The sequence below is a fragment of the Anser anser genome (genome assembly GCF_964211835.1).
Source record: "Anser anser genome assembly, chromosome: 7".
NCBI classification, from domain to species: domain Eukaryota; kingdom Metazoa; phylum Chordata; class Aves; order Anseriformes; family Anatidae; genus Anser; species Anser anser.
The window spans coordinates 12,497,710-12,522,579 of record NC_139727.1 but is presented as its reverse complement, the minus strand read 5'-3'; the positions used below and the strand labels follow the sequence as shown (position 1 = coordinate 12,522,579).

The 24,870-nt window shown below is 38.6% G+C and overlaps 2 protein-coding genes across 10 annotated transcripts in view; both read left to right on the top strand.

The window, feature by feature from the left end:
- The window catches only part of CCSER2 (coiled-coil serine rich protein 2), a 72,045-nt gene extending 66,857 nt beyond the window's left edge, over positions 1-5,188 (top strand). For 8 of the 9 annotated variants that reach the window (XM_083844336.1, XM_083844341.1, XM_083844333.1 and 5 more), the window contains one exon: positions 3,137-5,188. In XM_083844336.1, the coding sequence (XP_083700462.1) occupies positions 3,137-3,958 (822 nt within the window). In that variant the 3' untranslated portion in view covers positions 3,959-5,188. The remainder of the gene's footprint in view (positions 1-3,136) is intronic. The other variant, XM_083844338.1, reaches the window with a different exon arrangement.
- A 3,308-nt stretch (positions 5,189-8,496) lies between these two features.
- Positions 8,497-24,870, top strand: part of LOC310902580 (uncharacterized protein) — a 522,528-nt gene continuing 506,154 nt past the window's right edge. Inside the window, exons 1-4 of the mRNA XM_083844352.1 lie at positions 8,497-8,661; positions 9,160-9,308; positions 22,137-22,320; positions 22,429-24,836. The gene's annotated coding sequence lies outside the window, so the exon portion shown is untranslated. The remainder of the gene's footprint in view (positions 8,662-9,159; positions 9,309-22,136; positions 22,321-22,428; positions 24,837-24,870) is intronic.

The following is a 24,870-nucleotide window of genomic DNA, read 5'->3' as shown; positions in this document are numbered from 1 at the left end:
AATGCGTGCACAAAGCATTTTGTTTAATGTACTTTCATTTTGGGGAGAATTAATTTTCGTCAGTTGCATGGTACTAGAAATGTTTTAGAGTTTAACATCAGATTTCAGGAGTATCACAAAGGAATGCAGGTGTTTTTGTCTCCCTGAATAGTTTACTTCTATTTTTGTCCAATAAACACTCTTAGAATGACAGTCTACACCAAGTCATGGTCTGTACTTCCCTGAAATATTATCTAAAGAGTATTTAGAGCAAGGCAGATGACAAACTTCTTTAAGACTTCCATGAAATAAAATATCCTTAGAAGGTGGAATGCTTCTTTCTATTCCCCTCTCCTTCTTATGGTGGATTTCACCAAGTGCTTATCCTTCTGCTGGTGCTTTCATTACTACCTAGTCATAATTTAAGACTCCCTGATAAAAAAGAAAATTTCGGTATAAGGCAAAGATGTAACCTGTGGATGAAGATAATGCATTCTTCGGTGTTGAACACCTTGTAAACATTTACTTGCATATTTTGGAAGTGTTTCTGCTTTCACTGTAATCTTGAATGGTAACGTGTAGCAAACTGGATGGACTTAAACTAAATAGAAACTCAGTATTAGGAAACAGTATAGTAGTTAAAAGAACTTAGCGAAAGATGATACCATAGCTGTATTGCCCTCCTCATAATTCTGTGCATGTAGCTGTTTTCTACTTTTGAATTGCTAACTTTATGAAAATTATGCTGCTTAGACCCTTTTAGGTTATGAAAGATAACGAGGAAAGTACATAATTGGCTATTTTTCTATGTAAAGCATTAAATGCAAAATTGTCAAAATGGAAAAGCTCAAAAATCACCCGCTCTTTTATCAAAACTTGAAATATCGCTACGGAAACCTTGTTTCTTTGGTGTATTTCATTTTTCTGTTAACTTCCTGTAGAAGTTTAATTTTTTCTATAACTTAAATTTTTCATTTTGCTGATCAGTATAACCAGCATTATTTGATATAAAGTTAGGATTTATAGAGTCAGATAAAATAATTGTCTGTTTTTTTTTTAAGTCTGGTGTTTAGAAACTTTTTCTAGGTGAGGGGAAAATTTTTATTTGACAATTATTTTTATATATTTGGATTTGACACAATACTGCTTGCTATAAATTTACTAATTTTTGCCTTCATTAGGATTAGAAAATCTGAGTTATTTAAGTATTTATACAGTAATCAGGTATGTATTGCTTTGGTTTCTGCTCTCATTTTTAGCAGTTCTGTTTTTGCAAGTATGGTCTCAAAACAATGAATCATTATGGCTAACATTTGTCTGTCAGCTCCTAAGATGGAAGGATAATGATTTCTGTAAACCATTACATGAACACTGAAATTACAAAAATGTCAGGATTCTTTTTTTTAAGCTGTAACTCTTAAAATATAGAACTACTTCTTGTGTTTATTGCTTCCCTTCTGTAGGATTATTTGCTTAAGAAGGATAGTTCTTCAGCTGACAGCACTCACAAAAATAAGGTAGTTTTGGCTAAGTAAGGAAAAATGCATTACTTCTGGAGTATTGTTTTGATATTCATCTGACACTTTTTAAAAATCTTTTTCGTTCTTTCCAAAACAATTTGTATTCAGACTGCTCAACATATTTGCACTTACTTGTCTATCACTTGCTGATATCACTGGTCCAACTTAGATAAGTTGCCTTTGCTTACAGGTAGAACTGGTTATACTAAATGGAAAACACTCCAGTAAATCTGAATTAGATTGGTATTTCTCTCATTACTATTAAACTTTTCTCTTGATGATGAACTTTGAGGATTTGGTTTTCTGCAGTAATCCTGCTGGGTGAAAGATGAAAATCTAAAAAATATTGAGATACTTTCTCTTCCTAGAAACGACTTTGGCATGCACAATTATCATTACATTCTCTGCTAATTCTAATAGCTAAAAAGACTATAGTTGGCTTTCCCATTTACAAGTTGAGGATAATTCAAGAGGGTGACTGAAGTGACATGATCCCTAAAGACAAACATTACTGATTTTTCACAGACTGTATTTCACTAGTAAACATGTTATAAATCTGTCTACTATGTCCATACAATCTATCGCTCAGTAAGGATTCAAGTAGTTTCAGAAAACTTTAGGGATAAGACTAGCTTGTTGTCGTTGAGTGTCTTTTCTTTATAAAGAAAATCGGAAAATAATTCAAACATGAAACTTGCTTAAAAGTATAGTTTAAAGTTTAATAGGTTTGGGGGTTTGCCATGCATTACTGATTTTTTTTAAAATTATTCTTCCAAGATCTGTGTACAAGTTTAAGGTCCAAGATGTGTTTGTACACACATTAATCTTTTAGGTCTTTTTAGAGGGAAGAGCAAAGAAAATGTAGAAATGACCCAGAAGAGGTTTTGGCAATTCTCGTCTGATTTTAGAATGTCTCTCCTGGCAAAATGTAAAGGCTACATCAAGTTATCTTTATCTCCTTGGTTATTATAGTGGTAGTATATGATCTCTAGCTTCACGTGTACTTTGTACTGTTTTGTTGAAGATGATTTCTTTATCAGTCCATTTGAATTCACTTCAAGATAAAATGGTTGCCTGCATCTGTTCAGTGACCTAATTACAGCATACCTGTATCCGATTTTCCCACCTTGTTTAGGTGAGGAAAATGCGCCATAAATTCATGTGGTCCATTAAACTCCTTTCCTGCCTGTACACTGTGTAGCACTGATGAAAGTTTTGGGACCGCTAACTTGAGTGTGCAGTGAATAGAAATTAAAAGACGGATACAGTCTGTTAGCTGTTGCATTTGTTTAAGAACTTGAGTCAGAATTTGATCAGTATTCATGTCGTTCTTAGGGTGTACTGCAGACTAGGGCAAAGCCATCAACCAAGCCTTCTTCATTTTCTTACTTTAAGCTAATACATTTTTTCTGGTCTTTATGTTGCTGTGTATTTCAGTGATGGTTTAACTTTTCACTTAAGTTACAAGTCATGTTTGTACATGTCCCATGAACCACCCTGTTTTATCAAGTTGAAGTTTTGATTTTAAAAAAGATACACAGCTGTTATCAAGCATCCAATCAGCATACTTTGGGTTCAGAATGTTATCTGGAGTTTTCTGTGCCTAATGTGTTATTGCATTCTTCTCTCTTGAACAGCCTCAAGTACTACAGCCTTCCAGCAGCCTTCCCAGTTCCACAGACCTCGCCCAGGGAAAACTAGTAAAAATGCCACATATCGAGGCCCACAGTGAATATTCTAAATATGGTGTGCATGAAAATGGCAATCATGAGAATCAAAATGCTGCAAATGTGTCTCTTACAAATAGCCTGAATGATGTAAACACTTCAATGAACATACAATTACACATAAAAGATGAGAGTAAATCGTATTTAGAAAATGTGAAAAATAAAAATACTGAAGACCCTGGAGAGGTGGCTAGTAATAAGGAAGGGACATTACCATCTCGTTCTTGTTTTCAGACCTCTGCACGAGATGATGCTAGAGAGGTGCAGACTGAGTTAGCTGTGAAAGGTCAACCCTCATTCACATACCAGGCTTCTCGGCCAAAGACTTTAAGAATTGCAAAGCCCCCAAATGCTTTAGTGCCTCCTACAGCGGCCGTACTCGCACGATCTGCAAATCATTCCGCTGCTTCCAAGGAACCTGAGCTTCTACCATCAAGTAGTTCGACTCAGCTACAGCCAACATCTGGTCCGGATGACCTAAAGGGTAAACAGAGTCAGAAAGTGTCCAAACTTCGCCCACCAACTATGTCCTTTGTTAAATCTAAGCAAACGAGCAGCCAGAAATCCACACCAGTGTCTCAAGAGCATCAAAACACCTGTTTGAAGACTAACATCCCAAAGCCACCAGTACAGAGAAAGGAAAATGTGCAAACACCGAATACCGTTTTGCATTCTGGGGACAGTTTGCCCTCTAATCGGTATTCCCGCCTCCCTAAACCAAAGACACATTGAGAACATACCTACATCTCATTGAATGATATCACATGTTAAATTACTTCCTGTATATCGACTGCCATTGAGGTTGCTTTATCTACAGCCTACAAATCCTCAGTAAATAGCAAAAAGAGCATCTTCCTTTAGTGTTTGCATATGCCATTCTGTTATGTTCTGAAGATGATGTTATGAGCAGTGCAGCAGTTCCTGAATGTTAAATTATATTGTAATTCTGTATTAATGATTGTATTGCACAGTGATCTTAATCAAGTACTGAAGTCCAGTGACCATGAATACCAGAGTGCTGCACTGTGTATCCAGGAAGGCAGAAATCATTTCTTACCTCTGTTAACTTGATTAATTAGCTAATGAAATTACTATTCGGTTTAACTTCTTGGTTCTGAGTACTTGTTAGGCTGGAGTGGTAGAAAATTAGACTTATTAGTGGATGTTTTATTGGCCATAATTCTGACTCTGTATTCCAGAGGCCTATGCAAAAATCCTTGTATTTATCATTATCTCAAGACTGACATATTTAATGTTATTTAATCTGACGGATTGGGTGGTTTGTGTTGTTTTGTTTTGCTGTAATATGAAGTTGTTCTTTATTTATCTCATTTTCACTCTTCACAGACAGTAAGCAGATTTCACAGGGTGAAACGGATCTTCTCTCTTAAACGTCATCATTTGTTAAGATATTGTGGTATGTTTTTATTGTGTTCAATAGACACGTTACTGGGTAGATTGTTGAAATGCAGTGCTAGGGATACTTGTGCAAAACCTTATACAGGCTCTTATGAATTGGTAAGTAAGGAGCCTCTGGGAATAAGGGGTCCATAACACCTATGTTGAGGTTGCACAACATGCATTTTAATTAATATATTTTAACTCTTATTGTACTACTTGTATTTATTGATTTCTGTTTAATATTGAAAGACTCTGAAGTACCTGACTTGAAATGTTTGCACAAACTTTGCCATATGGGTAAGGATTTGAAGCTATTTTACATAATAAAACTTGTATTAAAAAAGCAACTATTTTTAAATAATGATAATAATGAATTAACCCCACTTACTTGCTTTGAGCAATCCTATTATGTCCTAATCCAGAGCTGGTACTCTAAGAGTTTTTCAGAGATGTGTATTTTGTTTTGGGAGTTTTTTGTAAATTTTTTTGTAATTTCTGAAGAAATGCATGATAACTGGGAAGGAGCATTTTGGGGAAATAAAACAACAACAACAAAAAACATTCTTCTGCTCTCTAGGAGAAGTATTCTTTTTTTTTTTCCTGAAAGTGGTCTGGAAAGTACCCATTGTGGTGCAACTAGGGGACCGTAATACATGAGCTGTGAGTTGAATATATGCATATCCATTGAAGAGTTCTGTAAACCTAATGTTATGTCCCATCTCCTATTCTTCCCTTCTTTCCCATCACTGAATCTTAGATGTTACTGCTATTTTTTTCTACTCTTGAATTGATTTTTAAAGTGAGCAGCTGAAGGCTGTTACAATTTTTTCACTCAAAATGTGTTTCTGTACAGCATATAATGACAAAAAAATGAAATATAGTAATAGTTTGTTCTAGTCTTTGCCTACAGGACATTGACATATTACAGTATTTTCTTTGAGAAAATAAAGCATATGGGTATAGACATTTCATGAATATTTTCCATAATCCGTTTCTCTAATATAAGCCCTTTGACTAGGGATATCCTGATGGATACCTTAGTCAAATGGGTGAAGGATAAAATCATATGACTTGAATTTCTCAGTACTTAATGTTCAAGAAAGGTTTGGATTTGTCATGCTGTCAATTCTTTTAACTGACAATGAAGTAGAAAAATGAGAAGCTCAGGGGGAAAGGGGATGGGAGGGTTTCTATTTCAGAACTGCTGATAAGAATCTGAAATAAGAGACCTGTGGGACTTTCTGTTAATTGAGGGGGCTGGGGTGAAGAGAATGTAACCAGGAAGTAACAAGAGGAACGTTAACTGTTGTATTTATTTTGACTTTATATTAACTGTAAGTCAAGACTGATGTTACATATACTCTCCAGAAAATTTACTTTTTCTTGCAAAGCATTGAAATAGATGGCCTTCAATGTAAACACGTGCTTTTGATAACAAAATAAAAATCTTTTTTTTTTTAAATATTCCCCAAAATTAGCTTCTGGCAGCTAACTGTGTTTCTCAAGAGCTTAAAAACTGCAGAGGGAATGATCAGATTCCTGATCCGTTTTCTGGTCCATATAGACTTCCATGGAAGGTTGTTTTCTTTCAAGTTTACTTTCCTTGAAGAGAATTGATTTTATTTTTGGTTGTATATGATTTTGTTTAAAAAGATTATTTTCACTTAATGCTATTGACAGATATTTCACCATGAGTTCTGTTGCTTCTTACTCTGAAACTGTCACCAGTCTGATTTAGTAGTGTTAAAATTTTTAAGGTTTACAATTAAAAGTATAGATATCCATCGATCTGCACCTTTACTGAAAATTAAGGAATGAAGCGAAGAGATGATCAGTGTTTTCATAAAACAGAAGATGGTTTGTATTTTTTTCAGAAGAACAAAAATATACTCTGTTTTCCCTGTTAAAGGAGCATAACTAGATTATATTCTTTGATGTGAATATATTGCATTTCCCCATTTTGTTCTGACAGATTAGTAGATTGAGCTGGAGAAATCAGGATTTGATAACGGATGAGACGGATACTAGTCTGAATTGTTCGTATTCAGCTGCTGATCTCGCATATCTTTAAAGACAACTGCGTATTTTGGCTCTTCTGATTTATCCAGGGAAGGCTCTGTTGCATGTATAGTAAGTCCAGAGTACGAGCAAAGCCTGTCAGCGTATGGGCAACTGGGAAGAGTAGCAGTGAAGTTTGAAGCCTTGCTTCAGTGAAGGATGGGTTGGGAGGAAAGGGGAAGAGGGTGTTGTGTAGAGCTTGTCAAATGGGATTAAGTAAGTATTTTCAGGTAATTTATCTACTTTATGGAAGTTGCAGATGTATTATCAGTATGTGTGCAGATTATCCTTAATGCATAAATCAAAGGATTTGATATCTTTCAATTTTTGTTTTTAGATTTCTAAAACTGGTTTATTGCAATTTTTGATGTCTTATTCTTTTGTGCAATATTCACAAAAGTATTAAACTACTGTTCAGTATGTGTGTACAGAGGCAATTACATGTTTTAACAAGTGAATAAACACAAGAAAAAAAAAACAGAATTGCACTTTAAATGAGCTTTATTGCTTGGAGTTGTGCCTAAAATAATCTAGATGCCTCCTGCTGTGTGGCTTTTGTTTGAAACTAATTTCCCTGCTAGTGTTGCTGTTTCCAAGATATCTTCACATCACCTTCACATCATTGCCATGCACTCTAGCATGTTTAAAAATACTCATGTAGTGTACTGAATTTTTGTTGTGCAATGACTTTAATTTTACTGTGGAATTTCACTCTGCTGCAGCCAGATCATTACCTTCCCTGAAGCTAGTGCTTCATGTTGCCAATCAAGGCCAATAGCAAAACTTTCCTAGGAGTAGCATAGCCCTTAAACCATAATGGTCTCAGCATATATTTTTGAAAAAGTGCAAATAAAAAATAATAAAAGTGCAAATAAAAAAATAATCACAAAGGCCCTGAAAATCCAAAACCACAATGAATTTTTCATATAGTTCTGGAAAAAAAGGTGGTCTCCTTAGTCTCTGCTATGAGATTAGAAGTTAGACATAGCAACTAGACTGCATTATAGGTCAGTAAAATTTATTTTGTCCTTGATCTAAAATTTCATCCTTGATCTAAATGCTCATTTGCTGTAACAATGCTAGAAAACTGAATACCGTCTGCGTGATTTGGTTTGTTTGCATGTCACAACCATATGCACATTCTGAACTGTCATACTTGGGTAGGTTGCATGTTGGGGGGGGAGGGGGGGAAGTGTTTCTGTTTTTGCACAGCACATAATCCTCTTAATGTGGACATTTTCTTGCCATTCAAATGGAATTCTGTCCTTGAATTGGGCTTCCATAGCTATTCCTTATCTTGTTATAGTGGCTTTTTTCTGAGCAGAGTGGATTTAATACGGTTCTGGTGGTAGGCCTCAGTATAGTCATCTTCCAACTATGCTATCGAGGAAATTCAGTCACTGTTGTGGTAAAGCTGCTCACTGCCTATTTAACTGTAAAAGCACCACAATAAAAACAATATAATGCCAGTGTCAGTGAAATCTTAAATTCAGTACTAGCTAAAACAAGAGGTACCCTTACTATATATCTGCTTTGTTGATTTTGTTTTTTTAAACCCAGACCAGAGTAAATACTGTATATTGGAATTTGCTTGTAAAGTTGATTTAAAACCTGTATGTAAAAATTATTTCCTCAATGTTGCTCTAGTGAATAAAAATAAAAGTCATAATTCTAATCAGTAGCTATTTCTCCTGACTGTTCACTTTATGTATTTTTTTTTTTTTTTAACTCCATCATTGACTGCAAAATTATAGCACTGTAGAGAGAGGGGTTGAGGGAGGGGGTCAGAGAGATTGTTCTTACGCTTACAGTTTTATGTTTTCTCATAGAATTGTTTTTTTTCCAGCAGAGTTGCAGGTTTTTTTTCCTCTGACTTTAAGTATGAGAGCATTCAAAACCAAAAAGACTTAGAAAAGCTAAACATCTTAATCTGTTGTTTCCAGATGAACAAGGACTGATGTGGTTAGTTTTTACAGGTATGTTATTTTAATTCTAATGCACAGTTGAGGAAAGCAGATGGTTATTCCATAGTTTTCTTGTGTTGACTAGTTAAAATTATTATCACAAGAGATTAATTTGAGCAAGTTGCTTGATGTAGGAGTCTAAACACAGTGCGTACATACATATAAACATTGGGTTCCTGGTTGTATATCAGTATTTTGCCCACAGTCTGAGTGGTTTATTATCCTTGCAAGAAAAGGACATTTGTTTCACTAATTCAATCTGAGATGTTTCAGTAGATGGAAATCAAAGTTTGAAATTTCAGTCAAAATTTGGGGATTGGTAAAGGGAGAAATGTGAAGTTAGAAGAAAGAACTTTTTAAAAGTGCTGCAGACAGATGCTTGTAATCCTTAACCTAAGGTTTCATTTTGAGCTTCTAGATCTTTGAAAACTTCTAGAGATTTTGGGGGTGGGGGGAACTCCTGGATAGAGCTTCCAAGTTCAAACATGTTTTATGTACCTTCCTCATCAGAGAGCCAAAAAGCCAGCTACATCTTTGCGGATCCTCCTGCTTCGCATTTCTGCTGGATAAGTACACTCTTCATTGATGACAAGACTATTATAGTGGTGTCTAATCCTATCAGTGATCATCAGATGATAAACAGCTGATGCAATGACTATGTAAGTAGTATTCCTAAAAAGCAGTAATTCACAGGTCTGGCCCATTTTTTCGTCCCTGCCCTCTCGCATCCAGAGACAAAGGCCTTGCAGCAGTGCTGTGCTCAGACTGAGAGCAATGTTCTGCTCACACTGGGACACATCTTTACTGTCATTGAGCATAATACTATATGTGAGAAGAGAGTATTTGGTGATGAGAAATTTCCGAAGGCCCCTTCCTTTTGCAACCCAGAGTCAACATTCTTGGCACCATTCCTGGTGCAGGAATGGTTTATTTTCATGAACATACTTGAATACAGCTGAACCATGAGACAAATTAATACTGAAGCATGTGTAATATCAGATTCATATGGTTGCTGCTTTCCTAGGTTATAAATATCAGCTGCTCTCTCAAATGAGAATTGGCTTTTTGCAGAGGACATTGAACATAAATATCAGAGCTCTGAAAGTATGAAGCTAAAGGCAGAAATAATTGCCTTATATAACAGACCAGAAACTGTTTTAAGAACCATTTTGAAGTTGTTTATTCCAAACCAGAGAAAAATCCGAAAACTTAAAAGCTGTTTAAGTAAAATCCTTCCCTCCATCCCTGCCTCTAGAAATCATTTCAAGTTATTGAAAGCATTTGTAATTCATGACGAGTACTGTTTTGTTTTTATTTGTAAAGCTTTCTGCAACACAAACCTCAGAAATATCCTGAACTTTCAGGCATTTAAACAGCTGTGGAGTTAGGACACTTTGATAGTTACTTTACTTGCACTTTTTTTTTTTTTTTCTGGAAATGTAGCAATTTCAGAGAAACGTTTAGATTTTTGTGGAACCTCACATTCTGGTGGAATGTGCTTCTCTTAATACCTCTCCAATCAAAAGAATTGTTCAAATTTTACTCTGAAGAGACCTGATTCATTAGTTTAGATGTTGCAGTTAGAAAGAGAGTGATCCTTGAAAATCAGCCTGTGTAAATTTGTCATTTCATTATGATTGTCAGTATAAAATACACTGTGCACAAAGTGTTAAATTTTTTAGGTGGTGGTGAATAATTTAGACATATCAGAAGTGTATGCATATAATACCAATGAGCATTTGAAAACTTGGGTAAATTAATCTGATAGATTTCAATGCATAATATTATTAAAGTCCAGCAATTCCTCCAATTCTTTACTCCATTTTAATTGCTCCTCAGTTTGACAAACTATACTAATTATCATATGCTATCTGTAATCACAGTACCTTAGTTTCTGTATGTATAAAATGAGAATAATACCAGTATTTGTGAAGTTGAGAACTGCACGATTTATTCATGACAAAATGCTGACAACATGATAAGGGAGGAAACAAATCCTCCTGTACTTTCTTGAACATTATATACATCTCCCTGCATTTACCTGCTAGGTAAATGATTATGTCTTCAGAAGCCTGAGCTATACAAAAAGATTTTATTTTTTTTCTTTTCAAAAAGGAGGAAAAAAAAATTAAGGTAATTCCTTGTAGGGCAAATATCATAGATTTCACTGGAGCTATGTAATTAATACCAGATCCAGCAAATTTCTATCTTACTAGGTTCCAGAGCAGTTACTTGAGTGTAAATGAGAGAGAATAGTTTCTGTATGCAAGTTATGTGCACCACACAAGGCAAACTGTGAGGCCCTAGAAGGAAGTTATCCCGAGCACATACATCCCAAACACTAGACTAACAGTATCATGGGGCAGTAGGAACCTGTGTCCCTGGCTTCACAGAGGCATCATGGATGATTCTAGAGGTGTACATTATGCTTACCCCAAGAGTTGCAAGTTTGTGTGTGTATTTTTTTTTTTTTTTATTCACTTTTGGCAAAGCAGTTTGTGTTGTTCAGGCTCCTTCCTACAGGTAACTCAAATTTCAGTCCTGGTTTATAATCCTTCTAGAGTTCTGCTCTGTAACTTCTCTGGGTTGCTGCAGAGGTACTTTTTTTGTACTACAGCAGTAACCTGGAAGTCCCCAGTCACAGGTGAGAGAGCCCTTTCTGTGAGATGTAGCAAGCGGTAGTAGCAAGGCAGTTACTGCTACAAGATGCACAGCAGAAGGTTGTCAAGCTGAGTTGATCCTGCCAGGATCTGAACTTATGTTTGTAGAAAGTCTGATGTTCAAACCATATGCTTATAAGCTGTTGCAGATTTGGTATTACTGTACAAGGAAGATTAATGATACGCAAACTCTTTGCTAATAATACTCTTGTACATTTTATGCTGGCATTCAACTTCTTACTTCAAAAGGTAGTTAAGATCTGTGTGTGCACTTTAACTGCTGTTGAAAGCTTTGTGTGTGGTATTTCTGGGACGTGCAGGGAACTGAAAACAATACTGTATATTTGTATTTATGTGCAACATACATATTTCCTTAAGAATATACTTCCAGTAGCACTTTTTAAAATTACTTCAAGGGCATTAATTTTCTCCAAAGATAATGGATTATCTTTGACAGTTCTTTTGCCATGTAATGTCTGATTTTATACCTTTCTTTTAAAGGAGGAAAAGGGAGGCTATTTTCATATTGCAGTACTGTCTTTTGCACTGCTGACGGACAGAACACTGCATCATGTGCGTAATGTATGTTTTCCACTCCTACCTGGAATGCAACTAGTTGAAGTACAAACTAATCAAGAAACTAAGTTGAAAGGCATGTGAGAAGTATTGTAGTGGTCACAGGATAAATGCTATGCAGGGGCTCTTCAACAGTTACCATAAGCAATAGCAAATATCGCTGCACAGAGCTAACTGCTTTAAACTGAGTCCCAGATGCACAGACCTCAGCGAACACATCCTAGGGTCTTCAGGATAAACAAAAATTCCTAATATTATGCACTTTCTTGATGAAGCACTTGGAGTTCTACTGATGAAGAAAAAGGACAAGAATTAAATATTTTTTTAATTGTAAATGCATAGGAAACAGGTGGATGACAACAAGGAAAATGAAATACTTGCTGGGAAATCTCATGGAAAAATACTTCCATTTGCCTACTTTTCTGATCAACTTAAAGAAGAACTCGTATTTTCATCTGCCATGATAGCCACAACTTCAGTTCTTGCCCTTCCTCCACCATATTTTAACGCAGCTAGCAGGCTGCCTTTTGCTCCTGCAAACAGCAGAGGGCACTGCAATGCAAGCAGCTGAAAGAGTGCACATTTATAAATACCTTACATCAGAGTATGTCAAAGCACCTTCCCAGGCATAGGTGGGGCTATGTCTTTGACTAACATATAGATAGTTTGTCTTCTCACTCCGTCCTATTTGTTTTGATGGACAAGCCCCAAACTAAGCAATACTGATTCATTTTATTCCAGTGAGCAGAAGCAACATTGCTCAGTTGAATGAAGCAATCATCTGTTTGGAGGTGGAAAGAGTACAGCAGACATCGATAACCTGAACTGAGGCATCTGCGTCATTTGAACTGAAATAACAGAGTTGGTTTTCCCTGCTTGGTCTCTGTGACAGGCTGGCCTTGTTTCAGCCAGCTGTATTTATCATTCAGCTCACTGACTGCTTAGGCTGGAAATTCACAAGGGATATGGGAGATAAAGACTGAACATGCTAATGTGTTTGCAACTCCAAGCCTTTGCAGAACTCTTTAACTGCTCTTTCAGTGCACAGACACCTCTGAAGAGAAAATTGTGCCTGGGAAGAGTTGTCCTCTTCAATATACTACAATAATTTGCTGTGCTGGTGATGACTTTTGGAAAATTACTTAAGGAAAATGTATGTGTATGGTTTTTTTTTTCTGATTAATTGCACATAAATGTTAACTACTGCATATAATGTAGATTAAATAATCAGAAATGATTATTGCTATTGGGTCCTTGGTTTTCAATGCTCTTTAAATGAGCCTGATTTCTTGAGCATAAATTGGTTAAATCTTTTTAAAAATAAAACCAACCAAACAAAAAAATGGAACAAAACAAAACAACAACAACAACACACTCCTAAAATTTCTTATTTGTTACCCAGTGGGTAGGATTTCCTCACTGGACCTTCAGCAATGGAAGCACTTGTCACATGCTTATACTAGCATTATTAATTTTCCATCTCTGTTTTCTGTTGTTTTATTCCCACTTGCACTGTGATACACAGATTATAGTGGGCAGCCTTGTTTCAGTAAGCTGTTCATCCTGCAAAGGAGGAGATGTTATATCTGAACATGTTTGAGAACCTGGTTTAATTTTCTTACCACTGAGAATGAACTGAAATGCTGTGAAAACATTTAATGTGGAATAAAATTGGGGACAATAACTATACAAATTTTAGTGCGAAATTTGAGAGGTGTGATCATAGTGCTTCAACTAAAGATTACATTTCTACAGCTAGTGAGAGTATTAATTAAAGTTAGATGAATTTATGAATTGTGTTACTGCCCTGAATTAGGATAGGTAAAAACAAGCAATTTTTTTCAAGGAATTAAATTAGACATAAGGCTTTATTTTGACCTGTTTGTTTCAGGGAAAACTTGAACCTAACTATTTTTTTCTAGTAGTTCTGTCTCAGTACACGAGGAAAAAAATCTTAACAGCCCCTAAAATGCAACTGTCTGAAAATTTGGCTTGAAGGTTCAAAGGGATTTGACTCTGTTAGCCTGTCGTCACATTCTCATACAAATTCTAATTTTTAGTGCTTATTCAGAAAACGTTTCCTGGCCACTTGTCTCTGAAAAGCTACTTCTTTCTTTTTTTTTGTTGTCTGATGGTAATCAAACACACACACACACAAAAGCAACGCATATTAATTTTAACAGTAAGCAATCAGAACTTTGTCTTGTGTGCAACCTATGTAGAAATACAGCATGATATTCAGCAAACATGTTTTCTATTGTTCAATCTGTGTGATGCTCTCAGGATGGTAGTGCTTTGCACCACTACTGAAGAATAATTGATTTTTCCAGACTGAATCCAGCAGAGGGAGTTTGGGGGTCTTTTTTAAAGTAATGATGGCCTTTTCTCCTACATTCCAAATGTGCTGTGAGTTATCGTTGGTATTCCTCATTCCCCTTAAGCATGAAGAACAAGAAGTATTGTCAACTTCTGCTATTATAAAAAGTCTGCAAGTAGTTGTTGCAGCCAGGAAGTAAGGTACATTACAGAAACTGCATAAGAAAGCTGTAACCCCAAATTTTGTAAAAGTCTGTTGAAGGAAAGACTGGACATGCAATCAGCATGTCTTCTGTGCAGCAGAATACAGTGCCGACTTAACCTGTAGTAACTGCATGACCAGAAGCAGAAAACTGTTAGTATCTATGCTTGTTGCATGTATGTAGCAGAGCATGTTAGCTTACATTAATATATATATGTAAATTATATATATATGCATACAAAGCTCAGGGTGATGTTGGTTTAGGCACTTGTTCACCACGCTATGTTCCTAGGCATGTATGTGCCTCCTGTAAATAAATGGTTCTCTCTCTCTCTCCTTTCTACCCTTGCAAAATGAGTTACAGACAAGGCAGGCATGCAGTAACAACTGTTCCTTCTGAAGAATGCATCCAAATGCAGAATGTACCTGCCCAAGCTGGAATATGGCTGTATGTATGTGTATATGTTTTCTAACAACAACAGAAAAGGGTGTTGAGTAGGGGAGGAACTTTGTTTTTTCAGTCTTTCCAGTGGTATCACACTCCAAACAATACTGATGCAGGCTTTGGAATAAAAGATGCAGTTCCATCTACAGAAGTATTTTGACCCCACTTTCAGATCATTGTTGCTTCTCTTTTGTCATCTCCAGCTTGACTACAGACTTGATCTGCCCTAAGTTGGGAGAATGGTGCTGTTTGACAAACAGCTGATATTCTGCAGCTCTTTGGATGTGACTGTAATAGTTTTGTCCCTTGTCTTTTTTCTTCCTAAGATGTTTTCATGTTTGTATATAGATTCTCACTTGCCATGCATCTCTACAGTCCCTCTAGCTGTTTGCATATGTGGATTCCTTTTATTTGTAACCATATATATGAATGTCATCACAGTGACTTAAAAAGTGCTGAAACTTTTCCCTTTCTTTTTTTTTCTTGTAATAAGAAAAGTCTATCTGAAGAGAATTTCCTTACCCCAACTTGAACTCCACATCGTTTTACCTGTTTTTCCTCTCAGTCCTAGATTACATTTGGTCTTGGCACTTATTTATTTGATTATTGATAAATACTACTTTGTTCTTTTCTTCCATCCTGACCCATGGGCATTACTGAGTTTCTTTTCATCACATAACTACAGTTGACAGAAAGAAGTGTTTCAACAGCAGAGTGTAGACTGACAATGAATTAACCTCCTACTACTGGAACTAAAAAAATCGCTTTTCCTTCCTGAGTCTGCTCCTCAGAGACATTTCCAGGCTGTCTAAAGCCATATTGTCAGCTTCTGTTCCATCAAAAGTATGGGAGTAATTAATTCTCCTCAGCTTTGGGATGTTTTATGGAGAAACAGAACAAACACTATCTGAATTCATTTTAAGTCAGTTATTTACTTTTAACTCTTTAAAGCTGCTGCCTTAATAAGGATTCAACCTCCCTTTTTTCCTTCTGGTTTCCTCTATTAAAACACGCATGATCTCTCATCACACCCTTGCTGCATGCAGGCTAGCTGCAGCAGGGAACCAGAGTGAAGAAATGCACAGCCCTAAATCTAGCAGCAGCTGGACCGCATTTCAAGTTCATTCTTTGTATTTGAAAGCTAAGTTGCGTTTCTACTGTGAGGGAAGGTGCGTAGAAATCTCTGACAGCTTGTCTAGAGGTGTTGAGTGTCCTGCACACCTTACTTGTCTGTTCACCCATTGCCAGTTCAGGCTGGGAGCATGCTAGGGCTTTGGTGTTTCTTGGTTGCAATATATGCCTGTCACAATTGTTCAGATGAGCCTTGTGATGACAAGTGTGACTAACAGTACTGGGGCCAGTAATTACTGTAAACTATAAAGGTCTCTCTTAGTTTTGTTTCTGTAAAAATTTTTTGCTGTCTGTGGGCTGATGCCTTGCGGAGCCTGTGGCTTTGCCAGAGACAATCCTGAATCGTCTGTGATCCCTAGGAGCATATTAGGCATTATTAGCCCAGCAAAGGAGCCACTCATCAGAGCAAGGTCAAGGAAGCACAATTCTGGCACAAACTTCCACATCTCTGGAGGTTTCAGGAAGGTGAATTGTCGGTGGTAGGCATCATTGCAAACCTGTATGTGAGATAACAGCTAGTAAATAGTGGAGGGTTGAGCTCCTCCAAGTGCACTAAAGGCTGCCCAGATGTGAGGTAAACCCAGCCGTGACTGGTTTCAGGCTACAGCCCGTTACTACTGGAGTTCTCCCGCTCTGAAAACCCTTGAACCCTGCTTGCTGTAGCCACAAAAGCTGTGTCATGTCACCCCCCCTGCAGCCACCCTGCTGGCCCCAACCACCACCTCCACAGGGGGCGAGGGCTGCACTCTGCAGCCTCACACGGGCATTGTGAGGGGCGGCGGCCACCATTTTGAGTGCATGTCGATGGCCCTTTGGGCTGGGCGGTCTGCTGAGGTGTTCCTCAGAGTGAGAGGCAGAGATCCATGTGTCATCAAGGGAAGAATAAAATAAGGAAAGGTCTGTGAATAAGCGGCTGGAATTTGGCCTGCTGATTGCACCGGGGTGTTGGGGGGTGTGGTGATGGTCTGATGTTGGTGAAGCGTTCAGCGCTTTGCAGGGGTTTAAACGTGAAATGTACAGCTGGAACACCTGGTGTTGCACAGGGCTGGGAAAACTAGGTTATTGGAAAAGATTAGCAGTGTGTGTTACTGTACGTGGGTGTGATTCTTGCAGGGTTTGAAAGGTACAAAAGGTTTCTTGGCACTTTTAAATGGCTGTTACTTTCTTCCTGTAAATAATGTGAGTGAAGGGAAAAAAAGTTATTCAGTTCTGAAGAAAATATTTTTCTTGTTCTGGTGCTTCGTATGCTCATTTTCTGTATACTTTCTAACAGCATTGATCAGTCGGAATACATTTGTATTTGTTTCACCACAAGCTAAACAGGACCTTACAGACTCTAAAGGAGTCTGGTAAGGAACACGGTCCTTCCTCTCAGCCCGAGTCTGAAACAGCTTACAGACATGAGCACCCTGATCAAAAGATGTTTCTTTTCCCCACTTGGGCTCCAACATGCTGTTTGATCCAAGCAGACTGCTGGCTGTTGGGCTGCGTGGCAGGCTTGGAGGTTTTGCTGGTGTATCTCTGGGAACGGGTCTGAGGACAAAATTCTGACCCAGCGTCGGCTGTAGCTTGGCATATTTAATTCCACAAACAGGTAATCTGTAACATAGGTATGTAGCATAGCTGATGTTGCACGTCCTGAGGCAGAATGGTTCCTGCATCACATAAGTGTTCAGCTGACTTATACTTGGTATTTGCAACTAAATGCTTTTTCATCACGTTATTTGCTCATGTAGTGGCCTTGTTTTTTCCTCTTCCTTTTCACAGACTGTGCCACGGAAAACAATTTTTTTTCCCTCTCATTTACTGTAAACTGATGCTCACTACTGTCTGAAACTGAAATTGATGCTCACTACTGTCTTTATTACTAAGCTGTGGCTGTTCAACTTATAGATGAAATTATTTTGAGGTAGTTTCATGAGCCATGGTACCAAATGCTTTGCCAAAACACAAAAAGGTCTTATTTTTGACAGTGATTTTGATACAGGTGAACATCAAAGATAAATGTATCTGTTGTAAAGGCTCTCTCTTGCTAATCTCTTGGTGGTTCTGCTTCAGGCTGAATAAGAGTTGCCCACTGAGATTCCATCTTCAGCTGGTGCTCCTTTGGGGTCTTAAAGGTGTGAGGCTCCTGAGCTAGTGCTCATTAATTAAGGAGCAGCTCTGTTCTTGGCAACCTGAGGCACAGCTTCATGAATCAAATGCTAACTGTGCTGAGATGATCAGCGAGGAGCGGGTTCTGTTGCTTTGTAAAACTATAACCAGGGGTTTATAGTGTAGTGAATTTTGGGTTAATTTATTTGTAAGTTAATTGCTATAAGATCAGCTTTAAAGGGTCCAGGAAGATCCATTTTCTCTTGATAACTTTTGCCGTATGATTGTCCTTCATTTTCCAATTGAGTGACTGGAAGAAAGGTGCATGGTTTGTAATTGGTTTTTAATTCTGCTCGGCTCTGGGGGGTGTTGACTGAACATATCTCCAATTTATTTATTGATCTCTGTTCACAGCTCCAAATTATTCTCTTAGCAGTCTTTATTGCTGGTTCTTCTCCTCTCGTATGTAGGAGGTGAACATTTCATTTTTAAATGAAAGAATTAATGGAAAACAGAAAGTGAGTAAAATACTAGCTGAGAGTTTTGAGCTGCTGCTCAGCTGAGTTCCCTGCTCTTTTTTTTTTTTTTTTCAAAAAAAACCACATACTTGGGAATGAACACAGCTTGTATGAAGAATGCAAGGACCAGTCACTTCTTCTGGAGCAGAGAACCAAAGGATTGGACTGTAAATTCAGTCTAAGTGTTTGCTAAAGTTGCCCTAACAGAAGGTCTTAATATCCTTCCTAATAGACTGTAGTGGCTTCTTTATGTGTTGTTTGTCGTGTTGCAATTTGAGACCCATACAGTTGCTACCTGGAGCTTATTCTGAATGTTTGAAGAGCAGTGTTTTCTCAACAGGAATCCACTTGGGCTGGATGCACTGTTCAGAGAGGGCTGAGTAGTGTTGGCTTGCTTTTCAATCTCTTATTACCTAGATTTTGTCTGGGGGTTGTTACTACTTGTTCGTCTTGCAGAATGAAGGGTGTGCAAGAGTGTGCTGTAGAGGAGAACAGGAAGAGATTTACACTGTTTCTTGCTTCCGGAGGCATTGCTGTCTTTGAAGAGCCTCTTCAGAACTGTTTAGTGGTTTTGCAGGCTGTGTGTTGAGTCAGACAGGGCAGCTGGACCTGGAGAGCAGGACTGACAGAAAAAAAAAATCCCTCTGCAAGGGTAGAGTTGGGTTAAACTGCTTCTGATCTGATGCAGACAGTAGACCTGAATGCTGGCCTGGAGATGACTTGGAGGCAGCATGGGTCTGTGTGTGACGCCCTCCCAAGTGTAATTGCTGGCAGGTCGCTGAGCCAGCACCACTGTCTCTCCTTGTCCAGTTCCACTGCCAGCAGCAGCCATGGGTGTATTTCAGGAAGGCCAAAGTATGCCATTGTAAGTCAGTGAGTCTTGTACGTGAGTCATTCAAGAGTCTTTTGAATATTGTACCCCCCTGTTCGGGGGAGTTGGAGGAGAGAACCTGAGAAGTAGGAGAGAGAGAACCGACATGGAGATTGCCTACCTAAAGGTTGCAAAGATTTTCGTTGCTACCAACAGCACCCTAGTTGTATGGGTGACCAGCTGTGCCTTCCCCTTGCTTGAATGGGAAGAGGAAAAGACAGACAGGGGCTCCCTCCTCTCCCCAGTCCTACCAGTAACTGCATCCTTGGTTCTAGAGGGTGCTGTGCTACTGGAGAGTGGTTGTGTCAGTGACAGGATCCTGTGAGAGCGAGCGGCTCCCACTACACTGGGCCAAGCTGGGTCACTGGAGGTGAGCTTGGTAGTTAAATCTTGGAGGAGCAGCTAAGTAGTTTCACCCCTTGTGTGCATGTAGTAATTAAAAGACATTGTAATTAGTGGATAGCTGGGAGGGAAGTCAACTGGAACCTGTCAATTTCAGCTGCATTTTGATGGTGAAGACTCATGCAATGAAGAAGCTAGAGTGTAATTTTACAACTTCTGTAGGTCAAAGCTTTACATGAGGCTTTGCAGCTATATAAGACACATTTTCACTGTGTAACCAGGAAGAGAAAAAGGGAACCCATTACGTATGCTGAATAGTTCTAGATCTTTCAATTTACCTGTAAATATTTGAGGTTGCCACTTTATTAACACAAGATGCACTGAATTTGTAAAGGGGGCTGAATCCTTGGTTTAAATATATGTGTGTGCGCGTGTATAAATACATATATATATATATATATGTATATACATACCTGTATTTCCTTGGTAATGAGAAAAGCCTACTATAATAATTCAACCCAATAACTTCTTCCACTTATCATTAAGACTGCAGTGCAGAGCACTCAGAATTAGCAAATTGTTGTGGTTAATTGCCTGTGTAGCCTCTTAGGTGATCTCATGCTTTTTTTCCCTCTCATGTGGAGGAAAATACTGAAAGGCTAGTTGTGTGGAGCTCATTGCCACAGTCTCATCTTGGAGTATATTCAAGGAGCTTCAGAATCAAGTATGGTGAGGAGAACAACATTGTTCCCAGAGGAGAGTTCATTTTAGGTGACAGGAGACACAGCTGTAGGATCAGTGCTAGTTATTTTACAGTAGTCTGGCCAAAGCCAATAGTGGTATTGTGCTATCCCTCGTCTTCTACCAGTAGTGTCAAGAGTACCCGCTCTGAGACAGAGACATCTGAAGCAGGACCAAAATTCATTTCTCTCACTGTTAGGTTATAGTAAACAAATTGGAATGAGTTCAGGGTATGGAAACAAAACCGAGCAGGCCTTGAGGGACGGAGCCATAGCAGAGCATCCAGGCCAGGATCTCACAAGCACTTCTGGGAAGCTATTGTGTATCTGCTAAGAACACACAGGTCAAAGAGACCTAAGGGGACAGGAGCCTGGTGGGCAAGTGTGTGTGTGTGTGCCCTCACAGGTATACCTGACACTGAAAGGAGCTAAGGGTGAACTCAAACAAATATTTGCAAGGTTCTGTAATCAGACAAAGAAAAGGTGTTTGTTTGTTTGTTTGAAGTGACATAATGATGAAATGAAGAAAAACTAGCTGGAACATCAGGCAAGATATTGATTTGTCTGTGAATTGGAATCATACACAGAGTGAAATTCTATTAGGAATATTTAGCTGCCAGGTGACCAAGTAGTTTTGGTAGACCTATGCTAGCTATCGTTAGAAATGTTACGCCAAAACCATCATTTTGCTTATTTTGGTATGTATCAACTTCAACATGAGGCTTTCATCTGTGATTGTCTGGGCTGTGAATGGCAGAGTCAAATTAGGGAACCTGAAGTATTTACGTGCAGTTTAGTGGCTCTGTGCCATGTCCAGAAGCCTATCTGACAAAAATTTGTTGAAGGTTATGGTCTTCAGTACTTCCTGGGCAGGAAAAAATGCTGAGGTATTTGAGAAATTATGACAAGTTATATGAGAAATTCATAAAATGCCATTATCAGAGGTTGGCAATCTCCTTGTTGGAATTGCAGCTGTGCCGGTGACACTGGCTGTGGTGGTGGGTTTACATCTTCTGTAGCTATTGTAAGTGTGAAGGCTGCTCTTGGGCAGAGGGGTCACATCAGTTGGGTTGCAACAGACAAAGTGAATGGTAGAATCCTGCTTGTTGATGTACTTAGGTATTACAAAGAAAGCTTCTCAGATTAGATTTTGGGATTTTAAATATGTTTGTTCCCAATGCAAAGCTTTTGTCTCCAGAGCTCCTCTCTGTAGTGAAGCAGAACTGAAAGGTTGCCTACTTGCAGTCCTTCTTTCCATCACAGAAAGGTGTGAAACAGACTTCCTCTGCTCTCTCTTTATCCCCCATTGCTATGTTACTGAATAGCCATCCTGAATGCTATGCAGTGGGGTGGGAGCTTAGCCCTTGTCCAACATTTTACTGGAATTCAGTATTTTTGCTTCTTTTCTTTCTCTCTTGCTACAGAGGCAAACAAATTCCCAGGTCTGTAGGACCTGTAGCTTATTAGTTCAAACTGCTGCTGTTGTTGGGAATGATTACTAGCCTTGGGAGCAGGCTGTTGAAGAAGTTTGAGAATGCCTGACCCTCCTTGCAGGAGTGGGCACAGTGTGGTTTCTGTTATGATCTTTCCAGGAACCTGCTCCCATAACAATGAACCTGAATTGGTGGATTTCACATCCTTCAGTGCAAATTTGTAAAGTTTGTTCCCTGCATCCAGAAGTCTGCATCAATCAAGAGAATTAATCTGCAATAGGTTAAGAAAACAATTGAAGTGTACTGAGCAGAGACAAATGAGGCTCCAAGGCAACGAGAGAAAGTGAGTAGACTTGTCTGTATTTGAGATAATGACCTTGTTAAAATAGGATGTCTCCTCTAGCACTTAGGAACTGTTATATTGGAAGGCTTTTCTCCCTGTTCTTCACAGACCCTGTAGAGCGAGAACGCAGATGGGTCTTAGCCAAGACATGAGTTTCAGGACTTCCATTTGCAGCCAGAGATGTTTGCAGGATACATCGTGCTTCGGCAGCTGCCCAGGCAGTTTCACAGAGAGATCAGGTGTGAAAATGCATGATGCAGTGGGCAAAAAAACTGGAAAAAATAAATCAATCTGGTTTTGAAGATCATACTACTCTGCAGCTTTGGAAGGTTTGGTACCTTTTCTCACATCTGGGAGGCTTAGCAGGGTTAGAGAAGAATGGGCCCCATAGAATGAAGTGTGAAAGGGAGCTGCCAAATTTTGTTCTTGTATTCCTCCCAGCCCCTTTCATGCTCTAACTGCTCTGCCATTGCTCAGTCCCCTCCGTCCAGTTGTGAGGGGGCACTGGAACATTTGACAGGTAGCTTTCAAAGCCTTTTTAAAGATTTTAACTGCTCACTTCCTGCTGTTCTTAATGGAGCCAGGCAAGTAAGTCCTGAACTTGAAAAGGTCAAGGGAAGCTAAATTCCAGGTTTGTGGTGTCCCAGGATCATCCCTCTGCACAGTAGGAGCAACTGTGACCGTGTTTAGTACATGAGCTGTCTACTGAACCTTTCTGTTAGCGCCTCTGGTACTGATGTATTTGCACAGCCATCATTCACTGTGCCACTGAAAGTAGCTCATTTGTTGGGTCGGCATTGGTGCAGTTGCTGTGGGAAGAGATTACCTGGATAAACGTGTCATACAGACACGGTTTTAGCAACTATTTTTTGGGCAATTTTTGATCTCAACTTTGGAAAACTGAAACAGAAGATTTATTTGCTTTCAGCTTGGTTTTCTGACTAAAAGGAGTCTTAGCCAAAAACCAAAGTTAACTGGAGAGAGAAACCTCAGCTACTGGATGAAAGCAGAGACTGTTTCTTGGTGTAAGCAGGTAGGGAAGCTTCCTAGAGGAAGAACCTTACAGGTTTGACCCATACCTCTGTAGAATTAGAACAATAATCACCTCTTTTGTCTGGCCGGCTGTGCTGTGTTTAATGCCCCCAAAAGCAGGATGCACTGCGGGCTCATATTGAGCCTGCTGTCAACCAGCAGAATCAAGTAACTTGATTGCAGTAGCACTTGAATAGGTCCACAAGGATTTTGTATGGAAGGATCGAGTAAGAGGTTGATTCACTGAAGACTTTGTATCTTCAAATATTTTAATTTGGTAAGTATTTTTAAAATAGCATTTTACTCCAGAATTTTATGGTAGTTTTCTATGGAATATCTCTCAGAGTTGTTGAAAAAAAATAGTTTATTTCAGCTACTGCTTTTAGCTGCCTGAGACTTCTGTTACATTGTGATGTATGCCTTGTTTTGCAATCCTTTTTAGACTATTGAAAGAGCTGGTAGATGTCCTTTTCAGAGTCTGGTCTCAACATCTTAATTGCAATATAATTAAATTACATCTGTACGTGATGTACTTATCAACATAAGGAGATCCAGGCAGTCTGCAAAGTGCTACTAAATGTAGGATTTTCCCTGTGCTTGACAGCATGAATCACTTCATATTTGTGTGTGATTCATCAGTGGTCAGTTCTGTTTTGACAGTTCAGGTGTTGCAACTGACGCTGTAGGACCTTCTCATCACTGAAAGCTATAGGCTGGTTTCCTTTTGGATTTTGAATACTTGGGTACTTCCAGCGATGTCTGCCTTTGATGTCATTAATGCTGTCAGTCCTGGGATGAAAAACAAGCGCTAGAAACTTCTTCTATCTTACTTGATGGTATAGTTTTGTGTATACAGTTCACTCTGCTCGTGGACATCATGGAACTTCACAGAATTAAGGTGTTGGATCCTCTCAAAGACGGAAGCAATTAGAGGTGGAGGAGGATGCTGAAGCACTTTAGGTGCTACCAGATATCAGGTTAGCAGTATTTCTGGACCATAACTCAGATTTTTTCAGATATGTTGCTAGTGTAGTACATTGTATGTCCATTGCCATCCCTAAGTTATAAGGAGGACTTTTAGGAGAAGAGTAAGGAAGGAGTTGGTAGTGTTTTGTTTTTTTTTCATCAATTGTGCACATTTCTTAGAAGAAATGTTGTAGCTCCTATGTTTCTCATAACTTAATTTTCAATACAAACAAGGTAGTTTTAATAATGTGTCAGAGTAATGTTCCTGAACAGTCCAGGTTAAAGTCTCTCAGATCTGAACAGCAAGTTTTCTTTTTAATACTCATCTGATCACTCTTCAGCAGCAAGCTACTGATAATGCACTTCCATTCACAGGAAGTTGTTGTTACCCAGTCTCTTGGGAGGGAGTTGAGGGACATCAAGCTGAGCATCCAACCAAGCAGGAGGGCAGGTCTTTACAACTCGGCTGTTATCGCTGCATCACCCTGTGGAACAACTGGGCATAATTTAGTTTCCTTGTGAGCTGTGTACTTATGAAGTGCTGAAGTGGCT